Source organism: Microcaecilia unicolor, chromosome 3 (assembly GCF_901765095.1).
Source record: "Microcaecilia unicolor chromosome 3, aMicUni1.1, whole genome shotgun sequence".
NCBI classification, from domain to species: domain Eukaryota; kingdom Metazoa; phylum Chordata; class Amphibia; order Gymnophiona; family Siphonopidae; genus Microcaecilia; species Microcaecilia unicolor.
Genome location: NC_044033.1, coordinates 283,583,249 through 283,609,030, shown reverse-complemented (window position 1 = coordinate 283,609,030; position 25,782 = coordinate 283,583,249). Strand labels below are relative to the sequence as shown.

General features: G+C 43.9%; 1 protein-coding gene across 1 annotated transcript in view; it reads right to left on the bottom strand.

Moving 5' to 3' along the window:
* The window catches only part of PCNX2 (pecanex 2), a 1,017,260-nt gene that overhangs the window by 17,351 nt on the left and 974,127 nt on the right, over nt 1-25,782 (bottom strand). Inside the window, exon 31 of the mRNA XM_030194986.1 lies at nt 4,976-5,250. Coding sequence (XP_030050846.1) covers nt 4,976-5,250 — 275 coding nt within the window. The remainder of the gene's footprint in view (nt 1-4,975; nt 5,251-25,782) is intronic.

Here is a 25,782-nt window from a genome sequence, read left to right as displayed (position 1 = left end):
ATAAGGAGCTCAGTTTTGGACATATTGAGCTTCAGGTGGCGGTGAGACATCCAGGTAGCAATGTCAGAGAGGCAGGCAGATACTTTGGACTGGATTTCTGCCGAGATTTCTGGTGTGGATAGGTAGACCTGGGAGTCATCAGCGTAAAGGTGATACTGAAAACCGTGGGTTGAGATCAAAGCACCAAGGGAGGAAGTATAGATGGAGAAAAGGAGAGGTCCTAGGATAGATCCTTGAGGTACACCCACTGACAGCGGGATAGAGGAAGAGGAGGATCCACCAGAGTATACACTAAAAGTACACTGTGAGAGATAAGAAGAAAACCAGGAGAGAGCAGAATTCTGAAATCCAAGTGAGGACAGCGTGAGAAGGAGTAGGCTGTGAATAAGATAAATACAAAATAGGGTAATGCAATATCAAAAGTATCAAAAGTAGCAGAAAGATCGAGAAGGAGGAGGATAGAATAGAGCCCTTTGGATTTAGCAAGGAATAGATCATTGGAGACTTTAGTAAGTGCTGTTTCAGTTGAATGAAGGGGACGAAAGCCAGATTGGAGTGGATCAAGAATAGGTTGAGAAGAAAGAAAGTAGAGACAGCGACGGTGGACAGCACGGTCTAGATAAGAAAGGGAGGAGGGAGATGGAAGGAGAGGTAGGATCCAGAGAAGGTTTTTTGAGGAGTGGGGTGACTACGGCATGTTTGAAGGCATCAGGGACAGTCGCAGTGGAAAGTGACAGATTGAGGATATGACAGATGAAAGGGGTGACAGCAGGAGAGATAGTGTTGAGTAGATGAGTGGGAATAGGGTTAGTGGAGCAGGTGGTTAATTTTGAGGATGAAAGAAGAATAGGGTCAGTGGAGCAGGTGATTAGTTTTGAAGGTGAAAGAAGAAGTAAAGTTTCTTCTTCAGTGATTTTCGAAAAGGAAGAAAAGGAGGCAGGGGTAAGAGGGTTGGGAAAGTGGACTAAGGGAAGAAGGGGTGGAAGAGAGCTGGTTGTGAATTCAAGTTTAATCTTGTAAACCTTATCATGAAAGTAATCAGTCAGAGTCTGGGGAGAAAGTGAAGGGGAAGTTGGAGGAGAAGGCGCTTTGAGGAGAGAGTTTAGCATGGCAAAGAGACGTCTAGGGTTTGAACCAATAGAGTTAGTCAATTGGATGTAATAGACCTGTTTGGCAAGTTGGAGAGCAGATTGGAAGGAGGTCAGCAAGAATTTGAAGTGTATGAAGTCAGCATGGGCACGAAATTTAAACCAAAGGCTTAAATAGGTAGCACATAGTAGGGGTCAGCCAAGGTTGGGGTTTGGTACGTTTAACAGGATGAGACATGGGAGGAGCAGATGACAGAATAGTATTATAGGAAGAGACAGCCTCATCGACAGACTTGGTTGACATAGCAGTAGAGAAGAGATTTGAGATAATGGAAGACAGGGTAGAAGGGTTAATAGCCTGTAGATTCCTAAATGTGTTGGTTAGAATAGGATGGGACTGGGGAGAAGGGTGTTGAAGTGTGAAAGTTATAAGATGATGGTCAGATAGGGGGAAAGTTGAGGCAAGGAGGGTGAGCAGTTGGAGAAGAGTACGAGATCAAGACAGTGGCCATTCTGGTGAGTAGGGGCGGTGGAGCACAGTTGAAGATTGAAGGAGGATGTTAAGGAATTGAGAAGCATAAGAGTTAGAGGGGTCATTAGCATGAAATTTAAAATCCCCAAGAATGAGGGAAGGAGTTGAAGGTTCAAGAAAGAAGGAGAGCCAGGCATCAAAATCAGTGAGAAAGGAAGAGGGGGATTTAGCAGGGGGTCGATAAATGACTGCTACCCGGAGAGGTAGAGGAGCGAATAGACAGATCGAGTGGACTTCAAAGGAAGAAAAGTAGTGAGATTGAGGTGGAAGAATGGGTTGAAATTTACAGGAGGGTGAGAGTAGTAGTCCGACACCGCCTCCACGGCCAACCGAGCAAGGAGTATGGGAGAAGAGACAACCTCCATGACATAGGGCCGCAATTGAAGCAGAGTCTTCAGGGTAAAGCCAGGTTTCAGTTAGGGAAAGCAGATGAAGGGTATGAGAGATAAAGAGGTCATGGATGTAGGAGAGTTTGTTGTAGACAGAGCAGGCGTTCCATAGAGCACAAGAGAAGGGTAGAGAAGAAGGGGGGTGGAGAGGAATAGAAATAAGATTGGAGGTATCACGGTGAGGCCTATATGAATAGGATGAGGGCTGATGTGGGGGACCAGGATTGGGATTAATGTCACCAGCGGAAAGCAGGAGAAGGAGTAGGAGAGTACGGAGGAGAGTAGGAGAGGTATGACGACAGCGACGAAGGCGAGAAGTATTCAGGTAAAAAGGTGAGGGGTGAATAGAAGGAAGGAAGTGTTGAAGGTTGAGAGCTGTGAAAAAGGGGGTGGAAAAAAGAGATGGAGAAGAGAGGGCTAGGGAGATGGTGAATACAAAGGGAAGATAATGTGCTCCAACGGTGGGAAGTGGTTTTGTAAGGAGAAACAGATTGGGAAGGGATAGTGCCAAGAAGAGTACTGGAGCCATAATAACAACAACTTTTGGTACAGAATGCTCAGAATAAGCTGAAGGGGGTGGAGGATCAGAGGTTCAGAGCAAGCTAGGAGGCATTAAAAGGCATTAAAAGGTAGTAGGCATTAAGAGGTAGTAGGCCAATAATATAAGATAAATACAATTCAATAATACAAGATAAATAAGATAAATACAAAATAGGGTAATGCAATATGCAGTAGCAGAAGCAGTAGTAGAGAGTAACTAGCAAAAAATAGGGTAATGCAATATGCAGTAGCAGAAGCAGTAATAGAGAGTAACTAGCAAAAAGTCGGAAAGATCTGGAAGAACAGTGAGATGAAGATAATGGATCCATTGAAATCCCAACCCTCTCGGTTTAAGTTGTAGGCTAGGGCAGAGGATGCAGGCAGGACCAGGTGATGTAGGCTGGAACAGACGATGCAGGCTGCGCCAGAGAATGCAGGCAGGAACAGATGATGCAGGCTGGGGAAGAGGATGCAGGCAGGAACAGATGATGCAGGCAGGGGCAGAGGTTGGAGTAGATGATGCAGGTTGGATGCAGCCGGTGTTCACTTGGGTGTTATGTTCGGCAGTGCAGCGTAACTCTGGTTCTGGGGAGAGCCATGTTGTTGCTTGATGCTCTCCTCAGGCCGTAAGGTTTCTTCAGGTCCAATCTTGCAGCGATGAGGCAGGGGCACAGGTGATGGTAGGAGGACCGCAGCACCAAACGAGGCAGTAAACGAAAAAGATCGGGCCAGTTTACAGCCAAGTAACGGTCAGATTCCTCGATGGCGTCGGGAGCTAACGGCTCTTGAGTCCTTTATTTGGCGGCCATCTTGGTCATAGTACTACTACTACTACTATTATTTAACAACTTACAACAACACCCAGCAGAATCGATTTCGTCGAAGAGAGAGCAACCGTGCGCTCATCTGCGTTCATGAAGGGACAACTCACGACAGCATCCAGCAGCCGCGGCTATGACAAGGAGAGCTGATACCACTAATCAATGATGGCAGCAACCGCGCGCTCGTTCGCGCTCGTGAAGGGACTCACAACAGCACCCAGCAGCTGCGATTTTGTCAAAGAGAGAGCTGATACCTCTAATCAGTGATGGCAGCAACAGCGCACTTGTCTGCGCTTGTGAAGGGACACGGCCCCAAATCGGTTCAAGCTCGGCCTCAAAACGGTGTTTGATGGCGCTCAGTGATAATTCTATAAACCTGTAGAGGAAAGCTATCAACACGATCCGGATGGTCACCAGGAAGTCACTAGATGGTCAGCAGACCGTTGCTGATCGCTTTCGTACAAATCAGCCAGGTAACAATCAGGTTCTAAAAAGGATCTTGAGTCGCCAGAGCACCGGAGATCTCAACACATGTGTCTTAATAGGCAGCCATCTTCCCAAGAAGCCTTTTGTAGGCTTACCTGAAAGATTTAAGATTTTACTACTTAAAACTCCAAGAAATATAATTAAATATTTTCTTTTAAAAGATGATTACAATTTGACGTATTTATTTTGATTTCCCTTCCAACCAACAGCAAACAGAGAGGGAACTAACAATTCACAAGTTATGGAATTACAAAGAATCCCTTTGAAATGAAGGTATAATAGAAAGCCCTAGAGCAAGCAAGCAAACAAGTTTCCTAATATGAGAAAAAGAAATGAATTCTCTTCTACTAAAGCTACAGAAAATAATATAAGAACATAAGAATAGCCATACTGGGTCAGACAAATAGTTTATTAAAATTTACTAAAGTGCCCAACCTACCTTGCAGATCTAGTGGTTTACAAAGTTAAAAATGCATATACAGGCAGAAAAGAACTACAATATTGGATAGGAAATGATTTTACCATACACACAAAAGGCACTCTCAAACTTGGGAGGGTCATGGATGGGAAATAGAGAAAAGAGAAGGGCCCATCTAGCCCAGTATCTGTTTCCAATAGTGGCCAATCCAGGTCACAAGTACCTGGCAGAAACCCAAATTATAGCGAAATTCCATGCTATCAATCCCAGGGCAAGCAGTCTATCTCAATTGCAGACTATGGACCTTTCCTCCAGGAACTTGTCCAAACCTTTTTTTTTAACCTAAATAAGCTAACAACTGTTACCACATCCTCTGGCAACGAGTTCTGGAGCTTAACTATTCGCCGAGTGAAAAAATATTTTCTATTTGTTTTAAAATTATTTTCATGTAACTTCATTGAGTGTCCCTTAGTCTTTGTACTTTTTGAAAGAGTAAAAAAATTCATTCACTTCTTAATTAATTCTTCACCCATGATTTAGTAATCTCAATCATATCTCCCCTCAGCTAACCCAGCAATATAAAATTACAATAAGCAAAACCCCACTTTTTAAAATAAATCAGGCACAGCACTTGATGTAAAACAAGCAGAAATAGTTACTTCAAATGAGATATGAAAAAATTATTATTCTTATCCACCTACCTTAACCACTTGGCTTTGAACCAGGTTTTAATGTTGTCCAAACTGACTGGACCACCCCAGACGTTCCTCAATTGTCCATGAGTTCCAATATAAGAAGTGGTTAAGGGGGAAACATACATTGGATAGCCCAGTGGTTGGTCACATGAAGAATTAATTAAGTTCCTCAGTACTTGTTTGTTGTTCTGAATGCTGCCTCTTTCTGGATTACGATTGCGTAGAAAAACCAGCTCTTGCTGCTGTCCAGCCCAAAGCCCTCTAACACACTCCTTGTTTACCTACAGTAAATAAGATAAAAATGTAAACACCATTTCACAAGAATATATTTTCAGATCAAAAGTGATATCATTTGAATGTAGACATACAACTTTCAGCATTTTGAGAGTAATCTCAGAAGGCTGGTGTGGTATTTGCATGTGTAAATAGCAGTGCTTATACATGCTATTGGGTAAAATTTTAGAAAAAGACACTCCGGCCAATATTCAAAGCAATTTAACTGGTCAGCGACCAGCTAAATGGTCCGATGATCAATTTCCCCATGTTGTTCTGAACACAGCTGTAAAATTAGTGCTGGAAAAGAACACCCCTATGATCAAGACTAATAGCATGCAAATTTATGTATGCTATTAGCTTCGATCATTGCAATATTTCTGCTGGAGGAAGTTACTTGACAGGTCCAGGCTGTCAAAAAAAAAAAAAAAAAGAAGCCCAGACCTGTCAAACCAGCCTGACCTGTCAAACCCCAAAAACAAAGATTTCCTGGAGGAAAAGTCCATAGTCTATTATTGAGATGGACATGGGGGAAGCCACTGCTTGCCCAGGATTGGTAGCATGGAATGTTGCTACTAATTAGATTTCTGCCAGGTACTTGTGATCTGGATTGGCCACTATTGGAAGCACAATACTGGGCTAGATGGACAATTGGTCAGACCTAGTATGGCTATTCTTATGCTTTTATGTAAAGGGGTTTGTGTCGGGCAGGGGTGTAAGCATGCAAATGTATGCTGGACAGGGTCTCACCATTCCTCCCCAATGCCCTTGCAAACCCTAATGCCAGCTGTGAGCTGGCGGAGGTTTTCTGCTGGAGAAACGCTCTTTGGGAGGAATAAGTATTGCCCTGTTTAGCATGCATTTGAATGCTCACTGCATTCAGAGCTGGTGAGTTCGTTGTTACACGCGCTCACTGACTCTGATCATTGGGCAGCAAGCAAACATGGGCGCTAGTACTGCAGAGCTGCCAAGGGAACAGAAGGGCAAATTAATGAGGAGAGGGCGCTATGAGCGCTATAAACTAGCAAAAAAATAGTTCTATTAAGGATGCGAGTAGTCTGTTTGAAAATTGGAATAATAGTGTTAAATACACGTTAGATGAAATTGCCATTTTGAATCGTGTGAAGTATCGCGCACAAATCATGTACTGTGGTATAATTATCAATTGAGAATGAAAAATCATCAGCTTAGACGAGCAGAGGACATGGAGGAAATGTCCTTGTCACCCCACTTTAGAAGAGTATAATCTTCAGCTGCACTCTTATTATACTCTTAGAACAGATGTTCAAAAATCTTATTTATTTATTTTATTTATTTGTTACATTTGTATCCCACATTTTCCCACCTTTTGCAGGCTCACTGTCCCGCCCTCATGGAAACAGGAACTGACATCAGAAGAGGGCAGGACACTGAGAGGGAAGGGAAGGCTGGAAGCGAGCCTGCTGCTTTCACTGCCGCCGCTGCGACTTGAGGTAAAATAAAAGTTTTAAATGTAGGGCGGCAGGAAGGAAAGGAGGACTGCTGTGGGAAGCTGAGGGCGGGCAGGTGAGGCTGGGGTTGGAACTGGAACTCAGGGGCTGAAAAGGGGCAGGTGGAGCTGGGGCAAGTCACTGGACATGGATGGGAGGGGAGGGCAGAGGAGAATCACTAGACATGGAGGGGAGGGCAGGGGAGGGAGGAGAAATCGCTGGACATGGATGGGAGGAGAGGGCAGGGAAGAGAGGAGAAATAGCTGGACATGGATGGGAGGGGAGGGCATAGGAGAATCGCTGGATATGGAGGGGAGAGAGGAGAAATCACTGGACATGGAGGGGAGGGCAGGGGAGACAGCAGAATTGCTGGATATGGATGGAGGAGAGGGCAGAGAAGAGATGAGAGTTCCTGGACATGGATGGATGGAGGGGAGGGCAAGGGAGAAAGGAGAGTTGCTGAACACGGATGAATGGATGGAGGGGAGGGCAGGAGAAATGCTGGACATGGAGGAGAGGGAAGACAGGAAGGAGATGCACATGGATGGAGGGGAGGGGAGAGAGGAGAAATGCCGGACATGTATGTAGTGGAGGGCAGGGAAGAGAGGAGAAATGTTGGAAAGGGATGGAGGAGAGGAAAGACAGAGGAAGTAGATGCACATGGATGGAGGGGAGGGGAGAGATGAGAAATGCTGGACATGGATGGAGGGGAGAAAAGACAGGAAGGAGATACACATGGATGGAGGAGAGAGAGGAGAAATGCTGGACATGGAGGGGGGAAGAGAGAGGAAGAGAGATGAAGATGGATGGAGGGGTGGAGAGGGAAGAGAGAGGAAGGAGATGCATATGGATGGAGGGGAGGGAAGAAAGAGGAAGGAGATGCATATGGATGGAGGGGAGGGAAGAAAGAGGAAGGAGATGCATACTGATGGAGATGAGGGAAAGGGAAAAGAGGAGAAAAACTGCACATGAATAGAGAAAATAGGCAAAAGCTGGATCCACTGTATACCTCCTCCAGTCAAGTCCGCGGAGGACCCAGCTTTTACCTATGGATGTAGGGCAAGAAATGAAGAAGAAAGGAGGAAAATAAAGAAATAAATGGAAAGGAAGCCCTGGAAATGGAGTTAAGAGAACAGATAGAGAGCAGCAGAATCAGAGACTGGGACCAACATGATCAGAAAAACAAAGTCACCAGACAACAAAGGTAGAAAAAATCATTTTATTTTCATTTTAGTGTTTGGAATATGTCCAATCTGAGAATTTACATCTGTTGTCTTATTTTGCAATGTATAGCAATGTGTTTCTTTCTGTTTTTCTGGTATTGTGCTGCATGCAGAGTCTAGCTTCTTTGGATTTCAGGCTAATTTTTGAAGAGGGGATATCTCTGTTCTGCATGGCCAAGTGTCTGAATAGGGATCTGTTTGTTAGGTTCTGAGATTTTGATAACATATTGTGTTTCAGATTTGACAAGACTGTTCTCTTAATTCCTGGTCTGTGTGCTAATTTGGTTTGTATCATTTGGGTATACTGGAGCTGTAACAGCTTACAGAAATTATTTATAATGAAAAAAAAAAAGTTATTTTTCTTCTCCTATACTGGTGTAATATTTTCAATGATGCCTGTTTATATGCGCAATGGCCGGTAAAAGGGGTGCGGTTACTGTAGGGGCAGAGCCATAATGACTCCACCTCTGGATGGGTTGGGGGTGCCGACTAATAGGCTGCAGGAGGGAGCCAGAAACCCTAGCACCGGCCATGTAATCCCCTTCCCGTTGAAATCTATAATCCTTTAAGTGATGATAAACTGTGGTCTAAATTTGCTATAATATCAGAATCACAATTAGAAAAAATAATGATGACTGTCAATAATTCCGTTTGCAAATTAGATTATCTTCATCTTTCTGTTGTGAAAACATTAAAAGCCCCCTTTTTACCTTTGTATACTCAAATGGTTAATGCATCTTTACAGGAGCGCCATTGGTTTTGAAATTGGCAGCTGATAAGCCTTTGCTTAAAAATTCAAAACTCAATCAGACACAAATTGAGAATTATCATCCAATTTCTTCATTACCTTTTTTGCAAAATTGATTAAACGTGCTGTGTTTCAACAACTTGATGAATTTTTACAGCAGCATGAAATTTTAGATCAACATCAATTTGGGTTCTGAAAGGACCACGATACTGAAACATTATTAATATCTTTGATAGACAGTGTCAGGACAGGTTTTGATAAAGGTACTAAGTTTTTCTTACTTACTCTGGATATTTCTGCAGCTTTTGATAACATTGATCATTCTATTTTGTTGAATTGATTACAAGCAATTGCAACTGGTAACAACATACTCCTCCTACAATTTGACATGTCCAGCGCTTTCGACATGGTTAGTCATGAAATACTATTACATATACTAGAATACTTCGGAATAGGAGACACAGTTCTCAAATGGCTCAAAGGATTCCTGACCTCAAGATCATACCAAGTAACAACGAACGTGGACATATCACCCCCATGGATACCTGAATGTGGAGTTCCCCAAGGATCCCCTCTCTCACCAACTCTCTTCAATGTAATGGTGATACCTTTAGCCAAACTTCTAGCCAATCAAAACCTCAACCCCTACATATACGCAGATGTCATGATTTACATACCGTTCAAACAAGATCTAAACAAAATCACCAACAAGATTAACCAAAGCCTGCATTCCAGCTAAAACTCAACGCAGAAAAAACACAATGTCTTGTATTCACCTCACAACACAACACGAACAAGTACTCCACCATAACCACACCATACTGCTCTCTTCCCGTCTCACAAAATCTGAAAATTCTTGGAGTTACCATTGACCAAAACCTCACACTCGATGCCCAAGTGAAGAATACAACGAAAAAGATGTTCTACTCCATGTGGAAACTCAAAAGAGTAAAACCTTTCTTCCCGAGGTACATCTTCCATACCCTGGTACAATCAATGGTAATAAGTCATCTGGACTACTGCAACGCACTATACACGGGCTGCAAAGAACAGACTATCAAAAAACTCCAAACAGCCCAGAATACCACCACCAGACTCATATTTGGAAAAACTAAATATGAAAGTGCAAAACCCCTAAGAGAGAAACTTCACTGGCTCCCACTCAAGGAACGCATTGCGTTCAAGATCTGCACAATGGTACATAAAATCATTCACGCAGATGCCCCAATCTACATGCTAAACCTTGTGGACCTACCTCCCAGAAACGTCATAAGATCATCCCGCAAATTTCTCAATCTGCACTTCCCCAGCTGTAAAGGACTAAAATACAAGCTAATACACTCCACCACCTCCTACAGCCCTGAAAACTACCGACGAAATAACTAACTTTTGCAAATCTTTGAAGACACATCACTTCAACAAGGCCTACAAAGAGAACCCATAGCCTTACAAAACTACCCCACTAACCCACCCAGCTATGATAGTCCCCTTCTATACCATCCTCCCTAACACCTTCCTTCACTCTTCCACTACTTAATCTTTGTATACTACCAATTGTATCTGACATCCTGTAATGACTATGTCATAACAAAACTCTGTAAGCCACATTGAGCCTGCAAATAGGTGGGAAAATGTGGGATACAAATGCAATAAAATAAAATAAATAATTGATCGGATTATCCGGCTTCGTATTAAACTTGTTTAAATCTTTTTTGAAAGACAGGAAGTTCTGTGTGTACGAAGGAACAGAAAAATCGGAGTCTCTGGTCTGTTTGACAGGTGTTCCACAAGGCTCCTGTCTTTCAGCGGTGTTATTAATCTTTTTCTTTTACCTTTATGTACATTGTTGAGATCTTTGGGGGTGCAATACAAGTTGTATGCTGATGACATACAGTGTGTACTGCCTGTCGAGAACTCTTTTGAAGATACTTTTGTTAAATTGAGATGGAGGGAAATCATTTGAAAGTGAACATTTCAAAAACTCAGATTCTTTTTCTGTCTGGTACAAAAGGGGTAAAGTGTCCTAAGATTTTTAACATTGACTCCGCTAATATCCCTATTATCCATCAGATTAGAAATTTGGGGGTGCAACTTGACACTACATTATCTATGAAAAACCAGGTTGGAAACATAATAGCAAAGGTATTTTATAAATTAAGAGTTGTACAGCGTATTAGATCACTGGTTTCTGTTGAAAACTTTCTTAAAATTGTTCAGTCTGTAGTTTGTCCACTGTTAGATTACTGTATTGGTTTGCTAATGGGGATTACCGGTAACATGCTGAAGGCACTACAATTAGTTCAGAACGCTATAGCCCGAGTGATTAAAGGAGGCTCTCATTATGATCATATTACTCCAATTTTGAAATCACTGCATTGGCTCCCTGTAAAATGTTATATTGAATTTAAAATTTTATTGCTAGTTTTCAAAATATTGAATGGTAATATTTCACCAATTCTTAGTGCCACTCTAAGACGTTATCAACCTACTCGCTCTCTGAGATCATCTCAGAAACAGCTTCTAGACATGCCTTCATTTCGTCAGGTTTATTTAGAAGAATGCAGATCATCTATTTTCTACATCAAAGGTCTGAAATTATGGAATGCTTTGCCCATTGAACTTCATTCAATACAAAATATGGACCAGGATTGAAAACTCACTTTTAAAGATATATCGGGTAATAAATAAAGTTTTATTATTATTATTTTATTAAGGGGTCCCAATTTTTGAGAGGGAGATTTTAGTATAAATCCCAGCCCCGCCCCACTCTGTACTGGCTCCATCCACTCTACATGGCTCCGCCCCCTGGCACAACTCAATTCAACGGACATTTCAGAAAATATTTTATTTAATAGCCTAATACCCTTTTCAATTAGCTTTCAGAGGCCAAAACCTCCTGCCTCAGGTCAAGTGGATAGTATAATGCTGTTATGGTATCCTCTCCTGACCTGAGGAAGGAAGTGCTGATCTCTGAAGGCTAATCAAAAATGTTTTAAAAATCAGTGAAGGCTATCACCTTATTTTCTATTTTATGTTTATCTGCATTTATTAACCTTCATAACACAGCTACCACATTACTTTATCCTAAATTTAAAATAAAATTCTTTTCTGTACCTTTGTTGTCTGGCCATTTACTTTTTCTAATTGTGTTGGTCCCAGACTCTTGATTCTGCTCTTCTTTGTCTTCTCTTAACTCTCTTGCCAGGGTTTCCTGCCAATTTGTCATTTTTATCTCCTTTTTCTTTTCTTTCTTCAAGTTATTTTTCTGCCTCTCTCTCCGTCCAGATTTAATTCATTCTTACTATTCATTCTTTAATTTCCCTCTTTTTACTTCATCTACCTATGGCTTTTCATCTTTTTCTCACTTTTGTTCTCCCCATGCCCCTTCCTCTTATTCTCCAGTCTTTCACTAACTCTATCTACTCCCCCTTTCTATCCAGCATTTCCCCTCTTTCTCTTCCCATCCTTCCAGTGTCTCCCCCTCTTTCTCTCTGCATCCTTCCATCCAGCATCTCCTCTCCAATCCATCCATTGTCTCCCTCTATCTCCCCTTCCTTCTAGACAGTTCTCTCTCTCTACCCTTTTCCATTCAGCATGTCCTCTCTCTCTCCCCATCCTTCCAGTGTCTTTTCTCTTTCTCTCCCTACCCTTCCATCCAGCGTCTTCCCTCTTTCTGCCCCCTCCTTCCAGCATTTTCCCTCTCTCTCTCCCTCCTTTCATTTCTCCGTCTGACCAACTAGAGTCTCCCCCAGTTTCTCCCGAGCAGCTTCTCTCTCTCTCTCTCCTGCCCTTTTCCATGTCCCCTCTTTCTCTCCCCATCTTTCCATCTCTGTACCCCTCTTCCATCCAGCATCTTCCCTCCCAGACCATTGATCGCCCTTCATCCCTCCAAAATGATCTCTAATCATCTGATCACCACTCCTGTTTCCCTCAAAAAACATCCATGTTAGTCTAGTAGCCCCCATCCCCTGGTGTTAGCAGCATCCTTTCCACTCCCAACTCAATTCATCCCAACTTGACACCTGATGTAAAAATATTCCCTAGTGTATAATATTACCCCTCTCTCCCTTGATCCAAACCCCTACACCTAACTTTAAAAGAATTCTCTGATGTCTAGTGGCACCATCCCCCAACCCAACCCCTCCCCTTTCCCAACTTAAAAAATAATTCCCTCTTTGCCGGTCACCCCAAATCCCCCCCCCCCCAAAACCCGGGCCAATGTACCTTGGTGCCACTATGTTGGAAAATGGTGTGCCTGATCCCATGTTGTGCATTCTGAGATGCATTGAGTGAGGTCAGACTGCTAGATAAGGGAATTTTGCTCTTATTTGGGTGAAGACTGCCAAATAAGGGCAGAATTACCCCATGTGGTACACAGGCACTACTGTTTTCCAAGATGGTAGCACCAAGGCAGGAGCAAGTGGGCATCACTCCTGAATCATCAAAGTACTCTGGTTGGTTGGAAGCTGGGGGGCATGAGAGGGTCAGGGTGTGCCGTTAGACACCAGGGATTTTTATCTTTCATTTTGGGAGAAGGGTTATCATATCAGGGGGAAGGGATGCCGCTAGACACCAGAGAATTTACTATTGAGTTGGTGGCAGAGGGGTCAGGTTGGTTCAAGTTGGGGAGAGGAAGGGAGCAGAGATTTGTGGTTTCGGGAGGAGGAGGTGCAGCAACTTTTAAAAAAATATCCCCCTTCCTGGCAGTGCATGAGCCAAGCACTAACAGGAAAAGGGAAGTTTTTGCAATCAGCTGCAGATTATGGGCATGATTTTAATGTGGCAGTAATTTGCATGCTCATTGATTACTCTATCCGTTTGGTATTGTTTTGTGGAAAGTTTGCTTTAGAAGCTGTATAGTCAGCAGCTCTAGCACAGATCTTTCTGCATCAACCCCAGTGTGTGCTGCAGATCTATGGATGGACTTGATAGTGGACTTGATATTCAGCAAGTGGCAGAGAGCGTTTTGCTCACTACCAATGGAGTTAAACCCAGATACTCAAAGCTGGGCCCTGCCTGGGCATCGGCTTTGAATATCTGCTTATTTATGTACAGGCTAACATATAGCTGCTTGGGGTAGCGCATAAAAATAGGACAGATTTATATGCGGTTCCATTTATGCGCTAAACGTGGCTGATTAAGGGCTGAATATCAGCGCTTAATCAGCCAAGTACTAACTCCAACCCTGAAATGTCCCCAGCATAGTTGGCTTTGAGTTAGGCGTTAACCGTGAATTTTACCGGCACTGCTGAAAATTAGCAGCTAGCCTGACCAATAGACAGATGATCAAAAGCAAACATGGGCACTAGAGGCCATTAGCCCAGTACCAGACCTGCCAAGTCTCCTGCATTCAGCGGGAGACTCCCGCTTTGGCGAGTCGTCTTCCACACTCCCGCCGAAGCGGGTAAGTTTCCCACTGAGATCCGCCACCACTGCTGCTACCATTGCTGCTGCTTCTCTCTTGAGCAGCAGCAGCTGCAGCAAAAGAAGAAAAACAAGTGCGGGGCCACAGCAGCCTTCAGGCATGCGCTGTCATCTCTGTCAGTCCTCTGCCCCCAGAATGGGAAATTGACATCAGTGTGGGCAGAGCCGACAGTGCATGCCGATTTGGCTGCTGCGGCCCCGCACTTATTTTTCTTCTTTTGCCAGCTTCTGCCCCAATTAGCTTTGGACCAGCTAATCCTTCTATACCACCTCAGACTTGGCGGTATTTTCTCAGGTTGTGCTCTCATTGTGCTTTCTTTAAAACTTCTCTACATCAAGGCAGAATAGCTAATATCCTACTTACCTTGCATTTTAATAGGCTGTGTTCCAATGTCTATCACATGAGCTAATTCCTACGCTAAACCCCTTTATGAATTGCTCACTCACTAACATTTCCATACAGCTCTGCTTAACCATGTGCTGCTGCCTGCAATAGTTTTTTCCACTGGTCCCAGAGTTTTGAAAGGGGTGTGCTGCCAGCATGGTTTGGGCAGGCCTGAAAATTATGCATGTATATCCGATTTTGCAATAGCAGTGAATACATACTTAAAAAAAATCTAGACATCAGCATTTATACTTACTCTGAGAAAAGCAAGTGTATCAGCTAATTGTTTGCTTGGATCTGGGGTTTAGAGGAGTATTTGAAGGTTGAACTTTGCTTACCTCTTTGATGCTTAAAAACCACCTCAACAATCTAAAAATGATAAGTTCGTAGCTCGACTCCTTAATAGGCTTCCCCAGAGGTATACATGCAGGCCTCTAGGACTTGTTGCTGCCACTGGCAAAGAGTCTCCCTGGTACTGAGATGAGCAGTAGGTCAGAGCTGGCAGAATGGTGTACAATGCCCTCTTTCAGCCACATTCAAGGTAATAACTTGCAGGCACTCTAACGTGGGTAACACATGAAAGGGATCTAAAACTGGCTTACAAAAATGGCCACTACCGGAAACAAAACTGGACCCAGTTAGCAGGGGGAAAAGCACCATGGGCGTAGAGCCCACTACCCTACACCCACCACAATGCATTGCTGATGTGACTCTGCAGTGCACCTAACAGAAAAGGTGTCACACTCACCCGAGAGCCACATCACAACCAGGGAAAGGCTGTCAGAGGATAGAACACATTCTGCTGTCATGGAGGTGGGTACGGCATTTGAGGCTGGCAAAAAAGGTTTGTAGTTTTATTTTTTTAGTGTGGGAGGGGGTTGGTGACCACTGGGGGAGTCATCCCCGATTCCTTCCGGTGGTCATCTGGTCAGTTGGGACACCTTTTTGAGGCTTGGTCGTGAAAATAAAAGGACCAAGTAAAGCCGGCGAAATACTGCTTAACACCGCTTTTTTTTTCCATTATCCACGAAAGCTGGCATCTGGTAGCCACGCCCATGCCCGCCCATGCCCCGCCTTCGCTTCGCCGCCGACACGCCCCCTTGAACTTTTGCCGATGAGGCGACGAGAAAGCGGCAATGCTGTCAAAAAAGCCGCTTTCAATTATACCGATTTGGTCGCTTTTGCAAGATCGCCGGCCATCTCCCGATTTATGTCGGAAGATGGCCGGCGATCACTTTCGAAAATAAGCTGAATAGGCACCTACATTCGCCCAATGTGCGCCAACTCAGAATTACTGCTCGGCTACCGCGTGGCCCGGGCGGTAATTTCATTCTTTACGCGCATCCACTACGTGTGCTGGAAAATATATATTTTTTCTGGCGCGTGGCGCTAACCTGGTGGTAATCAGCATTGTACGCGTGCAGACAATTATCGCTCGGTTAACACGTTAGACCTTACTGCTAAGTCAATGGATGGCAGTAAGGTCTCAAGCCCAAAATGGACGTGTGCCAATTTTTATTTTGCCACATGTCCATTAACGGCCAAAAAAAAAGGCCGTTTTTGCAGGCAAACTGAAAAATGGACCTGCACGTGTCCAATGCACGCTTCTACAACAGCGCAGGCCCTTTTTGGCGCAGCTTTGTAAAATCTGGCATTATACATTGCAAAATCCACCACTTATACATTGGATTTTATAGATACAGAGCCTCAAGTGATACTGCTCTTTTTTAAATATTTCTTTGCAAAATAGGGGTCCTGATTGTTTTGCCCCCAGCAGCCTTATACTAGTTTTACAGTGTAGCCATATAATGTGTTTAATGCCTTTACTGTTATTCTCACTTCTAAAGATTTTTACTGTTGCAGGCACTTCCTCCCAAGATATGTGAGCAAGGCATTGTGTATAATGTAGTCTCACATGTACCGCAGTCACCTCTGCTTGTTGTATATTCAATTCAAGCGGTTACTAAAAACGCATCTGTTTGTGAAAGCCTTTCCAACCACATTAGGACCTATCTGGTAAACTCCGTTCCTAGTTTTGTTTCTTTTCAACCACACTCATTCTACTGATCATGTTTTCTCACCACATAATTTCAACTGCAACCCATCGAACACAATATATGTGACTACATGTCCATATAAGTGAAGACTATGCATATGACACAGGCGACTAGGTGTCCTCTCCATATAATTGTACTGCCACCCAGCGAAAATTATGTATGTGACGATTGTCGAAGACTATGTATATGGCATCTATGTAAAATTATGTATGTGAATATTGTTACCTGCCTTGGATAAAAGCGTGATATAAATGTAATAAACAAACAAAGTTTATTACTAGTGCAAAGACCTCCTCCTTTCTCAGCAGAGCTTGATTCATTTGTTTACCTACTGTCATTTCCACTATCTTTGTCCTGATAGGTCAGCAATCAAGGACTGCTCTCTAGGACCAGTTCTGCTACCTGGTCTCAAGTTCTGTCCCTATTGGTCCCTTTACCCCTTCCTCCCTGGGCTTGTGTGTGCCTTTTCTTGACTTCTCTGTCTCATCGAGCCAGATATTCTCAATCTTGTCTGGATGCACATATTTCTGCTCCCCTGAAAATAAACTTGTCTTTTTACCTCCGCTTGCTCATACAGCATCCCATCTCTGAACCACCTTCATTCACCTGTCAGCTCTCCCACCTCTGCCATAAAGATTCAAATCTCCAACTCCACCCACCAATACAGCTCTCAGAACTCGGAAGTCTCTTGCCTTGGGGCAGTAACCTCTGAGAATCTACTATGAGTAAATTGGCTACATTTATTCAATACAGTAAATTTCAGAAAAAAAGATAGACTTCTAGTGTTTGCTGCTGTGCCGAGGTTATGCTCTCTGGTTATTTTAGTACATATTTGCTTTAAGAAGATATTACACTTTAAGAGATCAGAAACACTGATATTTATTTTACAAAAGGCTTTGGATCCGATATTCAGCATTATTTAACCAGGAAGGAACAGCTCCTGACTGGTTAAATAGCACTTAGCCAGTTAACTGTGAGATAGCTGGTTATCTCTGCATTTAGCACATAGTGCCTAACTGGCTATATCGTGAATATTCAAGCACGAGCAAATCAGACAGCATAAATAGCAGTCCTATCTCTGCCTGCTATTAACAAGCCAGCACTGAACATTCACATAGCTGGTTAAGTTACAGCCAGCCTGCCACTAGCTGAATATTGGGAGGTGTCCAGTAAGCCTTTTGTGAAATCCTACTAATTGTCACTGGATGCCCCTTTCCCTACCTAGGCGACATGCTAAATAGGGGGTTATATTTGTAAATGAATTCTGAATTAAAATTTAGAAAGGTAAATATTCAAAGGGATCTAGCAAGCAAAGATTTATCAGTCTAACTGGCAAAATTTAGCTGGTCAAATATGGGAAAAGTTTGACTGTGAGATGAGATTGTTGGGGGGGGGGGGGGGGGGTAAAGTTTGGAAGCTAGTGCAATAGCATACAAAAATCTGGCTGATCTGGATTACCTACCTTCCCTGGAAGCCCTGATCTCTCTCTCTCCAAGGCCTAATGTGAAAACAAGTTACTGCGACCTTCATTTTTTCTCACTTGGTATTACAAAGGCACTGCTAGGAGTTACGTGATGCTAGGCTGAGGAAAGGACACCGTATCTTAGAGCTCCGAAGCCCCGCTGATAACATCTAGCCCTCAGCACCATCAAAAAACAGAAAGAAAACCCAGCAGTGGGCAGAGGGTCCATGCGCTCAGAGAAAGGTCAGAATCACTACAAAATCTAATAGGAAGGAAGGAGCGCAGGGCTGCGTGGGCGAGGGCAGGATGGCAGAGGCCGGTCTCACGGGCGAGTCAGTGAGCTCAGCCTGGGCGGCAGAAATAGCGGCGGAGGTCTCGACCCTGTTGGAAGTATCAGTGGATAAAAAGCTGCAGAAAATCTCAGACCAGATTGAACAGAAGAAGGGCTGTGAGCAGACCTGTCGGGGTTCCAGCAAAGGCTGCTAGATGTCGAGGATCAGTGTCTGCAAAATGAAACTCAACAAAAACAAATGCAGAAAAAGTTGGACATGTTAGAATTGAAGGTTGAAGATCTAGAAAATAGATCAAGACAGAATAACCTCAGACTGGTCGGACTTCCGGAGACTCTGCGAGAAGCGGAGTTAAGGGAATTTTTAGAAACGTGGCTTCCTAAAGTGTTAAATCTGCAAGGATGGAGAACTCGCTGAAAATTGAACGTGCGAATCGGCTGGGTCGGACCAGACAGGAAACGGAGAAACCGAGAGTTGTCATCTGTAAAGTGCTTACCTACACTCACAAACAGGATATCTTACGGGAATGGTGCTTGAGAGGAAAGGTGCAATATAAAACCCACACCATTCTTTGCTTCCAAGACTTTTCTGCCACTGTGGTGGCCCAGCATAAGAGATCTGTAAGCACCCATATGAGAGAAGAAGGCACGTTTTGCTCTGATGTTCCCGACCAAATTGAGAATTCAATATGAAGGCAAACAACATTTCTTCAATTCCCATGTGGAGTCACTACAATTTGTTAACCGAATGGACAGAAGAGCAGAAGCGGATAGTGGACGGGCAGGATCTAGTAGCCAGCAGAATCCATGAGAGGGGACGGCTAACAGGAAGAGATGGACGGTTGGTAAATGGTGTTGTTTCCAGATGAAGTGAAAGTCGTGAAATACTGGACATTTATATTGGACATTTATATGAATTAAAGTAAGAGGTCCTAGTGTCCTAGTATGAAGAGTGGTCAACGGGGGGTAAAAGAGGAGGATAACCCCGGGATCAATGTGTGGTTTAATAGAAGGGGATATCGGATTAACTTGGTGACATCAATATGTTTGCATAATGAGGGGGGGGGGATCAATAATTTTATATGGGTCTATGTTTCATAAGAAGAGTGGTGGTGCTGGGTGGGCAAGGCGACAACAATCTTTGGTGATTGGGGGCAATACAAGAGAGGTGGGGGGTGGGAGAGGAGGGAGGGGGAGGGAGGTGGACGGGCAGTGGGGGTTGTTTTTTTGATTTGTTTTTTTCTTTCATTACTGCACGGGTGAATGGATGGAAAAGAACCTATAGAGAAATTGTGGATGGAAGAGGGGGCACCCAGGACTGGGGGGGTGCGTCCTTACACTTTAGGTCACACTCATCCTATGGTCTTTATAGTTAAGAAAGCGGGCTGGGCACACTTAAATTAATATCCTGGAATGTGGGGGGGGGGGGGGGATTTCATCACCCATTAAACGTACAAAAGTTTGATGGCCGCTGAGCATGGTAAATTTCAGAAAGGCTGAGTAGAGATAGTGGTGGGATTGCCAGCGGTGGGGAAAAAAGGAGGTGTACTGATACTCTTCCTTAGGGGTCTGCAGTTGTGAATCAAGGCAGTTAAAAGGAACGTTGAAGGAAGATTCGTGTTGGTGAAGTGGAGAGGGGAAAAGTTACATATATTTTTTGTAACATCTATGCACCCAATGTATATGATCATAAATTTTATAAAACTATAATAGAACTGTTGGGCCCCTATCAAGAGGGAAATATTATTCTGGGGGGGGGGGGGACTTTAATATGGCATATGACCCTCAGATTGATAAAAGTAGCTCCCAAAGTTCAAAATCAAGTCATTCCTTGAGGGGCCTGCCCTTCCTCTGCTCGACACTGAACATGATTGATGTGTGGAGGGTGTTGAGGGTCTCGTGCACATTTGTCACAGTCACGCATTTATTATTTTCTTACATCTCGGGATATTTTTTCAAGTGTACCAACAGTGGAGATAGGACCTAGTGAGATTTCAGATCATTCGATTATATGGGTACAGTTACAAGTGTCAGGGGACAGGGGAGGGCGAGGTGGTTGGAGATTTCCGTTTGAACTCTATCGAGATCCGCACTTTAAGGCCTTTATGGGAGAAAAATGGCAAGAATTTGAGAATCATAATTGTGGTCACCAACAGCAAGCTAGCATATATTGGGAAACAGCTAAAGTAGTAATGCGGGGGGAGGTTATAGCATAAAGAGCGAGAGCTAGGAAAATGAGAGATAAAATCCTCCGTTTGGAAAAAGAAGTCCGACTGCAGAGGGTACGATTTGGTGAGGTGGTAACAGAGGAAAGAAAGAGGCAGGGCCGGGCCAACATGGTAAGCGGGTAAGCACCACAGGGGGGCGCCAACCTCTGGAGGGCGCCGCCCAGGTCCGCTCACTTGCAAAATCTTTTACCAGAAGTTGTGATTCTCCTCTCTTCCCTGCCCTTCCCTCTCTGCATCAGGAAGTGAAGGCAGACCAGCAGGAAGTGAAGGCAGCCCAGCAGTGCTAACTGAGGCAGACATGCTCTGCTAAAGTTGCTTCAAAGATTACAACCAGTGCTATATATGTCTTTGGTGTGGGAAGAACTCCTCATTCAGGGTGAGCTTGAACAACATTCAAATTAAAGAGAACAGGTTTGGAGGGAGGTGTGCAAGTGAGACTGGGGAGAAATAAAAAATAGTATAATTGTTTGTTAAAATCTGTAAGTGGTTCAAAATTTTTGTTTTTTTTCTGAGCATGTACACTGAGAGGAGGGCATGACTGCAATGATGTGTGCATAATTATCAGGTAACCTGAGATAGCTACAGCTAAAAGCCCTTTCATTGGCTGATGGTTTAAACAGTAGGTTCAAAGAGGAAGTTTAGCTGTGAAGAGCTGGTAAGTGAAAATCTGATTGTTTTTTTTGTGTGTAATTACTACATGTTTTGTGTGTAATTACTAAATGTTTATTTCTTATATATCTCCACCATTCATGATGTATTGTAAGCCACATTGAGCCTACAAAGAGGTGGGAAAATGTGGGATACAAATGCAGTAAATAAATAAATATAAAACATTCTGCTTGGATAGGAAGAGTTTGTGATATGTGAAAATACATTTTGCTTTAATGAAATTGCTAAACTTTAGAGTCAGAGACTTATCAATGAGGGATACATAGTGCTTTTTTGTGCCAGTTCGGTCCGGTACAGCATACCGGCACCTTTTTCCTGAGGTCTGGCTCACTTGCCCGCTCCCTTCTGTTCCTGCTCTTGCGCTCCAAAATCTTTTACCCGAAGTCGCGATTCTCCTCTCTCCCCTGCCCTCCCCTCCATGTCCAGCAATTCTCTCTCGCCTCCCCTGCCCTCCCCTCTCCTCTGGAGGGGAGGGGAGAGGAGGGCAGGGAAGAAAGAATTGCTGGACATGGATGAGAGGGGAGGTCAGCAAAGAGAGATTCGCTGGACATGAAGGGCAGGGGAGAGAGGAGAATCGTTGGACATGGATGGGAGGTGAGGGCAGGGGAGAAAGGAGAATCGCTGGACATGGATGAGAGGGGAGGGCAGGGGAGAGAGGAGAATCGCTGGACATGGATGAGAGGGGAGGGCAGGGGAGAGAGGAGAATCGCTGGACATGGATGAGAGGGGAGGGCAGGGGAGAGAGGAGAATCGCTGGACATGGATGAGAGGGGAGGGCAGGGAAGAGAGATTCTCTGGACATGGATGGATGGAGGAGTTGGCAGGGAAAGAGGAGAAATGCTGGTCTTGGATGGAGGAGAGGGGAGAGAGAATTATTGCTTTATATGGATACAGGGGAGGGATGAGAGAGGAGAAATGCTGAACATGGATGGAGGGGATGAGAGAGGAGAAGTGCTGGACATGGATGGAGGTGAGGAAAGAAAAAAGAAGAAGATGCACATGGATGGAGATGAGGGAAAGGGAAGAGAGGAGAAAAACTGCACATGGATGGAGATGAGGGAAAGGGAAGAGAGGAGAAAAACTGCACATGGATGGAGAAAATAGGCAAAAGCTGGATCCACGTTATACCTCCTCCAGTCAATTCCACAGAGGAGGACACAGCTTTTACTTATGGATGTAGGGCAAGAAATGAAGAAAGGAGGAAAGTAAAGAAATAAATGGAAGGAAAAACGAAATATGAAAGTGCAAAACCCCTAAGAGAGAAACTTCACTGGCTCCCACTCAAGGAACGCATTGCGTTCAAGATCTGCACGATTGTACACAAAATCATTCACGCAGACACCCCAATCTACATGCTAAACCCTGTGGACCTGCCTCCCAGAAACGCCATAAGATCAGCCCGCAAATTTTGCAATCTGCACTACCCCAGCTGTAAAGGACTGAAATACAAGCTGATACACGCCACCACCTTCTCTTACATGAGCACGCAGTTGTGGAATGCATTACCTACAGCCCTGAAAACTATTGATGAAATAACTAACTTTCGCAAATCTCTGAAGACATATCTCTTCAACAAGGCCTACAAAGATAACCCATAGCCTTAAAAAACTACCTCACCAACCCAGCCAGTATTATAATCCACCTTCTATACTATCCTGCATAACATCCTCCTTCTCTCTTTCCTTACTTAAACCTTGTACATTACCAATTGTATCTGATAACCTGGAATGACAATGTCATAACAAAACTCTGTAAGCCACATTGAGCCTGCAAATAAGTGGAAAAATGTGGGATACAAATGCAATAAATAAATAAATAAAAGCTCTGGAAACGGAGTTAAGAGAACAGATAGAGAGCAGCAGAATCAGAGACTCGGACCAGTATGGATAGAAAAACAAAGTCACCAGACAACAAAGGTAGAAAAAAAATCATTTTATTTTCATTTTAGTGTTTGGAATATGTCCACTTTGAAAATTTACATCTGCTATCTTATTTTGCAACATATAGCAATTTGTTTTCTAAGAATATTGCTGACAATTCCTGTCAGTGTGGCGATCATTTTCACGGTTAAAAATCATAAAAAATGATTTGCGATCAAGTATTTCGCAAGAAAGGCTTGTAAGCCTTGCCATCTTGTGCCATACTGGGGGGGGGGGAAGGGCGCCAACTGATAGTCTGCAGGGGGGCACCAGAGACCCTAGGCACGGCCCTGGAAAGAGGGCCCTATTAGTTTCTCAGAGAGAGTTAAATGAACTACTCCATCAGAAGGCACAGAAATCACATATGTACTTTAAACATCAACTCTTTTTATATGGGAATAAAGCGGGTGCCTTGTTGGGAAGGTTGGTTCAAGGGGAAAAAGGCCCTTTGAGGATTCTGCAAGTGCGGGATAGAGGGGGACAGCTCCTTCGTGAGACTGGAAGCATTATTGAGCAATTTCGGATCTACTATAAGGCTTTATATGAGGAACTAACAGATATAATGGAGGATAGTGATGTATATTTGATCAATCAAGTATTGCCAAGGATAACGGAGGCACAAAGGGAGACCCTTAAAGGTCCTATCGTGGAAGGAGAATTAATGGTGGTGTCGCAACAGAGTAACATACATAAAGCGCCGGGACCTGATGGGTTCAGTATGGCCTTTTACAAGCTGCTACAGGAGCAGGTCACGCCCTTGTTGCTTAATTTATTTAATGTTATGGCAACTTCTGGCATAATGCCAGACTCGCTAAATGTTGCGAAAATGATAGTGCTATTGAAGCCTGGCAAAAAGGAGGCTGAGGTAGGATCCTATAGGCCTATATTCCTATTGAATTGTGACGTTAAACTTTATGCGAAGATCTTGGCAAATCGACTGGCAAGGGTGCTCCCCAACTTGATAGCATCCCCACAGGTAGAATTTGTGAAAGGTAGAACAGTGGCAAGTAATGTCAGAGCCCTTTTGGCATCTTTGGAGACTGTGGAAGTGCAGAAAAGGCCTTCTCTGCTAGTCAGTTTTGTCGCCGAGAAGGCCTTTGACCGTGTGGTCTGGAAGTTTATGTTTGCAGTGCTGAAGCAGACAGGGATAGAGGGGGTCTTCAGAGATGCGGTGGGAGTGCTTTACTTGAATCTGCAGGCATTTTTGTGGATTAACAGGGAACAGTCAGCATTATTTCTAATTCGGCAAGGCACGCGGCAGGGGTGCCCTCTGTCTCCTTTGTTATTTGTCCTGGCATTGGATCCATTGATCAGAGAAATTAGTGCTCACCCAGAAGTGGAGGGAGTAACGTGGGGATCATCATCGTTTAAAGTTTCTGCTTTTGCGGATGATATACTCGTACATCTCTTACCCAGACCAAGCGATCATTAGAGGCACTGTTGGAACTCTTTCAGGAGTACGGAGACTTTGCAGGGTTTAAAATGAATTATTCTAAATCTCTAGCGTTGACAGCTAATCAAAACGTGAGGAAGATATGGGGAAGCACCTTTCCATTGAAATGGGTTTCGGAATCCCTCCAATACTTGGGTGTGAGGATCCCTATGAGAACATCTGCCTTGTATCATTTAAATATTACCAAAATGGTGGAGGCACTGAAGGGGCAATTAGATAAATGGAAGATATTACCGTGTACTCTGCATGGGAGGATCCATTTATTTCGGATGGTAGAGTTTCCATGGTGGCTTTATTTATTTCAGGCGCTCCCCTTACGGCTAAAGAGTAAAGACTTAAGTCAGATCAATAAGTATGTTTGGAAGTTCCTATGGAGAGATTCGAAGCCTAAACTCCCCTTGAAATTATTAATGGGCTTTTGGAGGGAGGGGGGATGGGGCTCCCAGTTCTCTGTCGTTATAATCAAGCATGTTTGCTACGGCATCTGGGTGACTGGTTCTTGGATAGACAGGATTTTACGACCTGTAATCTAGAACAAGAACACTTTAAACCATATCATCTGTACTTTTTATTGCAATGCTCTGGGAGAGTACTGCCTGCCCATGTAGAAGGAAGTGTATTGTTGAGCCCTTTGAGAGAGGTCTGGAGAGATTTGAATAAGAGCTGGGGACTAGCGGCAGACACCTCGGACCTTTTTCCTCTACAGGGTAATCCTCAGTTTGTTCCAGGAACAGAGAACAAAGTGTTTCATAGATGGGCAGAGATGGGGATCACGAGATTAGGGCATGTTATAGGTACAAGGGGGCAATTGTTAAAATTGGGCGCCCTAGGGGTTGGTTAGATCATAGTCACCTAATTGCATATTGCCAGTTGGCTCATTATGTTCGATCATTGGAGCCTGGAAAGTTGAGTAGCAGGCATGGGCGTCACATTAGAGAATTTTTTGGTTCACTGCCCGGGGAGCGCCTTTCGGTATCAGGATTGCAGAAGGTCCTGGAGGAGCAAAGTAGTGGTAAGGATACGGGACGTATTCTTAAACGGTGGGCTCAGGATTTGCAACAACCTAATTTGCAGCTAGACTTGACTAGAGTGTAGTTTCTCGGGTGGTAATAATATTCATAGTATTGTTGTGCTATCAAATCTGTCATCATATAAAATTGTGGACGTATAAATAAGAGGGATTAGGGAGGGTGGGGGGGGGGGGGGGAGAGGGG